Source organism: Squalius cephalus, assembly GCF_949319135.1.
Source record: "Squalius cephalus genome assembly, chromosome: 15".
NCBI lineage: Eukaryota > Metazoa > Chordata > Actinopteri > Cypriniformes > Leuciscidae > Squalius > Squalius cephalus.
This window is the reverse complement of record NC_137136.1, coordinates 13,612,157-13,622,488: the sequence shown is the minus strand read 5'-3', so window position 1 is coordinate 13,622,488 and position 10,332 is coordinate 13,612,157. Positions and strand designations below refer to the sequence as shown.

General features: G+C 38.2%; 1 protein-coding gene across 1 annotated transcript; it reads right to left on the bottom strand.

Annotated features, from left to right (window-relative positions):
- Positions 1-321: 321 nt before the first annotated feature.
- Positions 322-3,027, bottom strand: scrt1b (scratch family zinc finger 1b). The gene is made up of 2 exons (XM_079895673.1): positions 2,532-3,027; positions 322-1,690 (listed from the first exon to the last, which is right to left on the bottom strand). Exons 1-2 carry the CDS (start codon positions 2,644-2,646, stop codon positions 966-968), a joined length of 840 nt encoding a protein of 279 aa, XP_079751799.1. The 5' UTR covers positions 2,647-3,027; the 3' UTR covers positions 322-965.
- Positions 3,028-10,332: the final 7,305 nt, after the last annotated feature.

Genomic DNA, 10,332 nt, shown 5'->3' with positions numbered 1-10,332 from the left:
CAGGCAGTGCATAAGCAGAGAGCAAAGGAAGATGGTTTAGACTTATGGATTTAGTCTCACTAAACTCTACATTGGCATTTTCCCTGATGTGGTATTTTTAAATGTTTATTAAGAGTATTGGATCAAAACGTACCTGATTTAGAAAAAACTGCTATAGGTAATACTTTATTACTTTCAAAAATACCATGCATTATGATTATTGCTTTTTATATTCTTAAGAGAACCCCTAGAAATATTGCCCCCTGATACTATCTCTACATTTTGGCAAAATAATAAGCTTTGTGGTATTGGCATAGATTTCTTTTCTTTTCTTTTCTTTTTGCATGCAGTATGTAGGTATACAAAAAAAAGAATCAAACAAACAAAAAACATTTTTTTCAATTGTTACCATGGATCTAAATGCTTTGGCGTGTTAATAAGACTGGTATAACCCAAAAGGCAACATTATTCAGAAAGAAAAATGCAAATTGAATCATTAAAAAAAAATACAAAATAAAAATCACACTTTCAGTGCATCATAGAGAATCATACATCCTAGATGAAGTAATTAAAACAAACAAATAATAAATATTTTAAAAAATTAAATAAATAAATACCGGTTTACCTCGATTGTGAATACGTTTGGGCCACTTGCAGCAGTGTGATAATATCCACTGACAATACAAAAGAGTTTTATTTTAATGAGGAACATGGTGTCACTCAAACCTTCATTCGACGCCAGTCATAGTCAAGTGTTGCGCAGCGTCGAGGTGAACTGTCTAAATGTCATTTAAGGACATGGTTGCTGAAGTGCATGCGAAGGTTCCATATTCCTTTAAGGTCAACTTTGCAAAAAAAAAAAAAAAAATTGATAAAATTGTGCTATTATTCGGTTTCATTTTGATTGTGAGACATAACTGGGTAAGATAGCGTAATCATCCTAACACGTGACGGGACGGGGGAAGTGAGCGTTTACAGACCGGAAGTCACGCCTCGATGGACGCCAGCGGCGAGAACGCGCCTTTAAAGCATGCCGACTCGTAGTGCTTGTTCAGATAGGACTTCAGTGCGAAAGTTTTGTTGCATCGCTTGCATTTGTAATGCTTAAACGCGGAGTGGGTCTGCATGTGCGCCCGCAGGTTGGAGCGGTCGGCGAACGCTTTTCCACAGTGTGCACATCCAAAGGGTTTCTCGCCCGTGTGAGAGCGCATGTGGCCCTGCAGTAGCCAAGGTCTGCTGAATGCTTTCCCACATATGTCACACTTGTGCTTGAGGTCATGGGTAAGCAGGTGCATGGCCATGGCTGGCATGGACACGTACACTTTCCCACATGTCGGGCACTTTTTGGCCATCTTGCTGTCCAGGCTCCGGTGCGTCTGTTTGTGCCTGCTCAGGTTAGAAGACGTTGCGTAGGTTTTGCCACATTCGTTGCACGTGTGCCTCTGGAGGGTCCGTGAGCTGCTGATCACTTTCCGACGGGACCTGCCGTCCGTGATGAAGAACGCGTCCACGGCGTAACCTTCGCTCACCGCATTGTCGCCGTTGATGTACCCGGACGTGATCTCTGACTGCGGGCTGTCCGGCTGGTCCGAGTCAGGTGCTCCGTAGTCACTGTGGTTGCTGTCATAAATCGGTCCTGGAGAAGGTACTTTAGTGCCACCGTCACTTTCTCCATCATAAACGGCCGGGGTGATGTAGTCACTGATGTAGCCTAGCGTGGAGAGAACAAGATCTTTTATTCAATTATTCATATTCACAAGGGAATCGAGTGAGGACAATGGGGTTCGGCGGTGCAACGGCCACTTTTCCGCTCAATTTATCTCCACCTTGGCAAAGGCGACGGGCAACCAGATTGTGCCAGTGCTCTTTGAGATTCATTAAATGTACAACAAATTCAGCATTTCTCTTTGAATATAATTAGACTTAATGACCATTCACTATAGGAAATTTCAAATGGAACACATGTCAGTTTGACTTCCCATTATTCCAGAGTTATTTCAGGACAAAGCCGTGGAGCTGTGAAGGATACCGCGTTTACTGTGGACTTACAGTATGAGCACAGATAGCACTTTTTTTTTTACAGTGGGAGATTAATTACCCCTTTCTAAAGGCACCACCATTAGCACAGTGTGCAGTGTGCAGCTGCACTAAGCGTTTCTTTGATTTGCAGAATAAACAAAACACCTAAGCTCATCTGGAAGTGACTGGGCTCCAAGTTGCTGAGAAGTTACGCGTTGTTACCAGCAGCAGATTTTCATAAGGCATGCGTCATGCATGTGAATTTTACCAGGCATTTCAGTGCTGGAATCCCACTAATTATGTTTGCACTCCCATTACAGTTTCACATAAATCACAAGCAACGCAACAGAGGTGCTCAATCCTGTAACTGGATATCTACTTTCCTTCCTGCAGAGTTTAATTTATACAGTAAATGAACCCCAAAACCTTGCTTAGCACCACAAAACCTTGGTCGCATCTAAAAACTATGCTTGGATTTGGCTAAAGTGTGCTAAATAAACAAAAAAAGAACATATGCATTCCTTTGCAATTACCTTTGTCGTGTATCCGAAAGCTAAGATCGGTCCTGGACCTGCCGTACGCGCTCTCAAGTTCCGTGGATGAGAAATCATCTAGCTTCACCTTTTTCACCAAAAAAGACCTTGGCATGTTTAGAGCGCAGAGCTGAAATCCTCTTCCAGCACGTTATCCTCTCTTTATCCACCGCACAATAGAAGAGTTGGTCCTGCAGGGCTGAAAGTCAAACACCTGAGCGGGAGGAAAGACGAGGAAGCTCCGTTGCTTCAGCTGTGCACGATCCGTTCTGCACAGGCGAAATGCAACTTCAGCACTGGACAGCAGCAGATACGCCTCCCCGAGCCCGAGTGTCAGAGTGCGCTTAGACCCAAATGGAAGCGCTCCAAAAATGGGCAGCTTTAAATGCGAGCAGGTTTCCGGAGAAGCTGTTGTTGTTGTTGCTGTGAAAGCGGGGGGGAGAGAGAGAGATGTGTCCGCTGCCGTCTCTGCTCGCGCGGTGTCGGTTTGATGTCTGAGCTCTGCTGATCAGCTGCTGGGATTTATACGCGCGCGATCAGGTGGGAGATGGAGATGGAAGTGCTTAATTTCATCCATCAGAAATCTCCCGGGAACAACATTGGACGAGAATGATTTATTGATGCTGTTACTCGTCTCTCAGTCTCATTTTTCCCCCCACATTCACGGCGCCCGCCATGTTTCTGAGGAATATGAATAAAATGTATTGTTTGGAAAAGTCGAGTTACGACAATCAAGCCTGGAACGTCATCCAGGCTTTGGAAAAAAAAAATTACATTTCTTAAATTAAAGTGTATCACATATATATTTTTTTTTAGATAGATTTTTTGTTTATCTGAAAGAATGAAAACATTTTAGTTTTTCATTCCTTCTTTATCTAACAGAATAAGTCCATATATAACAGTTACACCTCAAACTTGGTCTGTTCCTTGTTTCCTTTGGTCGTATTCAGCACCTCTACTCTGAAAGCTTGCATAAAATAGCCATGGGACATCAACGGAAATATTATACTCAGCAATATCTAGCAATTTATTTCATTTAAATAATATAGGCATTTGCTTTAGATATATTTGTTCTTGTGTCATAGATGTCCAAAATAGAAAACATATCCTTACTGTTTTTCAAAACAAATAAATAAGTTTAAAAAACATGCACTCATTTATATTGCTTAATCAGAATTACATAAAATCCCATCTACTCCTTCCTTTCAGTAACTAACAAACCAACACATTCTCACGGGAAAACGTACAAATTCTACGAGGTGGCTAATTCGTACGAATTCATACGACCTCACTCGTACGAATTAGTAAGATTTTTGCAAAATCGCACATAATTTACGAATTGCCCAATTCGTATGAATTCATACGAATGACCTACCCCTGACCCCGCCCCTAAACCTACCCATCACGTGGGTTTAGACAAATCGTACAAATTCGTACGAGTGAGGTCGTACGAATTCGTACGAATTCGCCACCTTTTTATCATTCGTACGAATTCGTACGAATTGGTCGTGACGTGAGATAGTGTTGCAACAACTGCCTATCTCTCTGGTTTGTGTCGCTGGGGTTAGGTTTATTAAAAAGGCATTTTATGCTCCAAAGTGAAGCAAAGATGATAGTTGGGTCTTATTCCAAAAGTTATTTAAAAGGATGAAAACATTTCAAACCAATTTTTTTTTTTATTAATATGACAATAACAATATGACAATAGCATTTAACTTTAACTTTGGTTTTCAACCCCTCTGCTCGGAAGCTTTCACAAAATGCATCCACAAACTCCACAAAACCCTTCAAGAGGTTTTGCCACCAATTTACAAATATTAGATATGTCCCGCTCAATATATTCCTTCCAGTTAGAAATATTAGTAGTCATTTATATGATTCAAAAGGGCATTTGCTTTAACCTCAAGCCGCTTAAATTGGAACAAAGTGTTGCCGAAGTTCATTACACTTGAAAACTCGTGAAAACTCTGTAAATTACATTGTGTATATAGCTTAAATGAATGAAAATAAAGATGCTGTCATTTTTACAGTATCTTGTTCTTTTGCCAGTGCAATAGAAAAGATAAAGTCCTCAAAAAAAAAAAAAAAAAAAATATATATATATATATATATATATAGAGGCCAAAATGACGATATTATTGATCCTAACCCTATAACCCTATGAGTTGATATCAATTATTTGATAATATAAAGTAAGCTTGTCAGACATAGTGCTCTCAAACATGCCTATTTTCTATGTTTAACCAGTATTACCTAAAATCCCATCCACTCCGTGCTATCTCTAACTAATCACCTGCCTGTGATTTTCTGTGATTTTGTGATTTTTAGCAGCAGTGCTATAGGTTGCGTAGGCTAGTTTACAGCTGGTGCTCGTGTGCAGTGGCAGGCAGGCAAGCACAGAGGAGCGCATGATTCAGGCTTTGCAGCTGCTGTGGCCCCCTCCACGAGCAGATGGAGCCTAGTGGGAACAAACCGTGAATTGGGGGGGAAGGAGCAGCATAGGGGAACTCAAAATCACTAGAAGAGAGAAATAGAGGGAAGGAGTTTGAGAGAAGTGTTTGGTTGTAGTGTTGATGGGATTAACACAAATTCAGTAGTTTGGTCTTCAAGCAGTTTGTTCACCCCTAAAATCAGAGGATCAGAGCTTACATATCACCTGTTCTGTCAGTTCAGCACTAAACTGGGTTTTCAGGTCAAATCATACCAAATATCCTGATTCTAGCTGGTTAGGTCTTCTTAAGTACATTCAATTTAATTAACATAAAGTGTACACACACTATAGAAACAAAGAAATCAATATAGATTGCCGCAAGCAGCAATCATCGGGGTCCAAGCACCAATGGCCCATGTGAATGATTGGTGATCCAATTGAAATGTATCTTATGAAGTGGTTTTTATAGCTATATCTTTACTGAAAGTTAGAGCTTGATCATAATATGTGTAGTTTACTGTATGTGGACTCATATTCAACATTTAAATTTAGTTTAAACATATGGTATAGGACCATTTCAAATGAATGTGAAGTTTTGAACTCATTTGCAGCTCAAAACTTTAACTGTTGCAGAGTTATTAGCTTGTGGCTGATTTTCACAAAAATCAGTACACATATTCATTTTCACAAGATGTACAAATATATACATTTTTGTAATGGTAGGCCTTTCAGATTTGATGTTATTAAATTTGATTTTTTTTAATTTATTTTTTAAGTATCCAAGTCATCTGTTTCATGACAAACAGCTACTATGTATAAAGCATCAGATCTAAAATGAGAATAAGATCAGAGAATGAGATTTGTAGATAATACAGATGCACCAATATTGAAATTCTGTCAGATACTGATAATTATTGCTAATAACATAAAATATTTACAATTTAAAAGTATTTAAATATTTTTATTTTTTATTATATTATATATATATATATATTTTTAAACACATTTTTATTGTTTTTAGACATACAGAATATTATATATATTTTTAATAATTAATTAAAATATTTATAAAATGATATACCATTTTGTCTAAATAAATTCAAAGTGAAACAAATGTTTTGAGGCATCATTACAGAATAATGCAAAGGACGTGAAATGTTAATAGGTAAACATATTTAAAATAAATATTTATTAAACATTTATTATTTTATTATATATTTTAAATATTTATTAAAATTAAATAATATTTAGTTGAAATAAAGTAAACATTTTTAAAATGTGCTAAAGATTACATTTTACAGTACTATTAAATTATTAGTGTCTTTAAAGATCAATCTTAAGTGAACGTTAGATGGTGACAAAGGTAATAAAGAGTAATGAGCATGCATTTAATATACTGTATAATATCTAACAATATGATAACTAAAAAAATAAATCTCTAATATAAGCCAATAATGGTTATTGTACTGATATATCATGCATTTCTTTTTTAAGACAATGGTCCACCCAAGCTATAACAACAGAGATTTCAGTGCACAAATAAAGGGGACCGCTGGATATTATCATTCAGCCTGCTGTCGCAATAATACCACTAAATCTTGCTGAGTACAGTCCTCAACAGGCCAGAAATGCTGGTCTAGGAGTAAAACATACCTTTGCCCTCTCTTTGAGTAAAACATACTTCATTGGCAAACCAGGGAAACAAATACCAAAGATTCCACTAAAGTTAGAGGGTGGCACTACAATTCACACACTATGTAATATGTACTACAAACTCTCTCTCTTTCCTCTCTCTCCCCCCACATTCACAGCAAATTGAGGATGATGCAAGTGATGGTGGGTAATTAGGATTCTCTCCTCCTCTTTGTCTCGAGCGCTTGAACGATTTAAGTCATCACCACGCAAGTGTCAGTGGGGCTGCTGTGGATCTTTGCCTCGAAGCTCTTTCCTTTACAAGAGTCAGCCACCATCTGTGCCTTTGTAGTTTCTTCATCCTGATGAGGAAAGAGGCTCCAAGGTAATTGCCTTGAATCAGTGAAATTGCATTTCTATACTTGACAAGCCTTTCTGTGAAAGAGTAACATACCAGAGACTGGGAATTCCGTTTTGGAGAGAGGAAGAAAAGAAAGTAGAGAGAGATGTCATTTAATTCTGCCGACAGTCAAACAATGGTATGTCAGAAGTGATCAGAGGTTACATCCTTCTGAACCACAAGACACAGAGCCAAGGGAGAGAGAGATACAGTATTAACACCCGCTCAGAGATTATATTATAGCCTACTCTGACACGTAAACAGACACGCACATACAAATGCACACGCAATCTACCTCTGCATTCATCTCCCTGCAGATCACTGAAAGGCTCTCGGATGTTTTCCCTGGTCACTGTGAGGAGCCAAATCACTCAGAGTGGACTCACTGCCAAAAGAAACTTACCTGGGATCAACTTTCTATTGAATTCTGCATACTAATGGTTGCGACAAGGGGTGAGCTGAACACCATCACAGAAATGGGTATCATACATGACCACCAACCACATACGGTAAAGATTTTGTAAGTCTCTGCATAAAAAAAAAGAAAAAAAAAGTTGACATAGCAAAAACAGGAATTTCAACAATTCACTTCTGGGTTATAATTCTACTTGCAACCATGGACTACTGGATGTCAAATTACAGAACTAGTTTATCAGCACATTCTCTTGTTTAATTTGGTATCCAACATTTACTCAAAACCTTCAGATAAATGTTTAAAAAAAAATCTAAATATTGTCTAAACAGACAAGGAATGTTGTAACATGACTTTCTCACTGAACCCACAAAGACACAACATCTGACACAACTGTGAAAGAGACATGGACACACACCAGGGTTATTGTTGCGCGTCATGATTTTGCAGAGTTAGAAATGTTCCTGCCTGGGTCAACATAGTTTGTTGATCCTGGAAAATCATTCTTGTCCGAATATTTAATCATAACCACATAAGTTATATGTGATTTTAGGGATAACTTACACCCTACCCTTAAGTTATCCCTAAAATCAGAGGGAAATGATAGGTAAATAACACTCATAGAAGCACCTAAACCTGGTTGTATGTACAACCATGTACTTCATCACATGTGGTTATTAGAATTACACTTAATGTAACTAATAATACATAATGTAACATTTTGTCATCATGAAAAATTAAAGGTTCCTTACAACCGACTCAAGGATGATAAACAAGCTTTGCGCTCAAAGGATTTTACATTTTCCTAAAAAAGTAAAAAGGGACTTTATATCAGAGGAGAACATTCTAAAATTGGGATTACAGGGAATGGTTTTGGCTTTGTGAAAATGAAATTTACCCAGATGACAGAGTAATACAGCGTTACTAGTCATTTTCACAGATGTGTGTGAATGGGGATAGTTTTGATAACGTTGTCATCTGTACAAAGATAGAAACTTTTCCATTTTTAGCACATTGTTGTCTTGTAAACGTACCCCGAGAGAGTGAGCAATTGGAACAGAGTCCAGAGTGCATTGAACACTTAGAAGAATCCTGTTCTCCTCTTTGGGTGGTGTCTCTTCAAGATATTTGATAATTCTCCCCTGAAACCAGGTGTTACCCCCTGGGGTACATGAATAGACCCAAAACAATTTTGTACAAGCCTTTTGTTCTGGTCTGTGTATATAAAGGTAAGTGGCAGAGCAGTCTTTGGGAACCTGTAACTAGGAAAACCCCCATACAGTGCTGTGTCAGTGTTTTCCCGTCGGAACACCCTCACACACCACTGTGTGTCAGGAATGCATTTCTTACTCTTGGAGTCATATTTGAGCAAATGATGTCATGTATTTATTATTTCTGAATTGGCTTTTAATCATTCACTTGTGTAATTGGCATGATACAATTTTACCTGACAAATAAAATGTTATATTTGATTTATTCTGAATTATTCTGAAATCATTATTTTAGTAGACTGTAAGGAGGCTGATGCTACCGCAAATCTTAGTCAGGGTAGGTCAAACTAAAGGTGCATGTATGAACGGAGCAGTAGGCACGTCATCTGAAGACTTTTTGATTTCTGTCTATCAGTGATTTAGTAAGTTGTATGGAAGTGGTTAAAATAAACTACACTTTTTTTGTACGAGTGAGCAGTAGGCAACCGACTTAAGAGGTATTAGCCAACCCTGCATCCACTGGCTAAAGTCAGAACTGACAAGTTTGTGTCCGTGAGAAACACGATCCGGCCGACGTGATTTCTATGAGGCATTGGGTCCATAATGAATTAATAATTGAAAGTATGGGATACTCAGAATAATCAAAGATCTAAATTAAGTCATAATCAATATTTATGATTATTTTCTAATAAGAAACAATCTAAATTTGATAATCATTTGAAACTGGAGTCAGATTAAGCATAGAGCTAAATTAATATTGAAATTAAATTCTAATAAATTAGCTGAACTTCACTGGAGCGCTGAAAAGACACATGCATTATATCTTCGCCCACACCATTGGATTCCGTCGTTGGGCCGATGGGTGGCCTTTACACATCCCAACCCACTTGTCACAATTCACGCTGGTACTGGGGTTGGTTGTAACAGCAGCACTCTTTGCACTTGACACAGTCTTGGAATACGTTGTAGACTTTAAAGACTAAAACAACTTTAACTTGTAGTGCATAAATGTAGGGGAATTGTATCAAAGTTAAAGATAAATAGTGCAAAACAACACCGAGTTACAGATGTTAAAGCAGAAAGTTTTAAAACCATTGCCACTCACCCCTATATCAATAACTAAACATTGAGGTTGTCAGTTTGGCCTAATAGCATTATTTGAAAGTTCTCTGATTGGCTGTTTGCCCCACCTAATAGAAAAGCTGAATACCGTCTGTTCAGTCAAGCTGTCAACCCTTAGCACAAATAAAAAGACCCACGGCAAACAAAAATACTGATATTTGAAAAAGTTATTTAAAAAAGTTAAGCCATAAAGGCTGCAATCTCAAAAGCAAGCCTAAATTTCAATAAAAAGTCAGATCAGTCATCATACTTGCGAAACCACATTTAAATCAAAACTTTCCTAAACATGTGATTGTCAGATTTCCAGTTTTGCAAATAGCAGCAGAGCCTACCTGGCAACGTCTCTGACAAGCAGATGGGTCCAGAATTATATTTCATTAAAACACAAACAGACCAGAGGGTGCCCCCACAATGCTTTTTCCCATGGCACGTGTGTCTTGGCTACACGACAGGAACAGGGTTTCTCAAAGAGTACCGGAAGATTTCTATATCAGGATTTTTAGTGGATGTATTCCCTACCGCAATTAGAGCACTGTCTACGGGTAACCGTCTGTGACCCCATGTCTGACCCATCGTTTGGCTGGTCTCCATCA

Coding starts and splice junctions, on each gene's coding strand:
- scrt1b (XM_079895673.1), bottom strand. CDS start 2,646: ATGCCAAGGTCTTTTTTGGTGAAAAAGGTGAAGCTAGATGATTTCTCA. Junction 1,691..2,531: donor CTTTCGGATACACGACAAAG/GTAATTGCAAAG, acceptor TCTCCACGCTAG/GCTACATCAGTGACTACATC.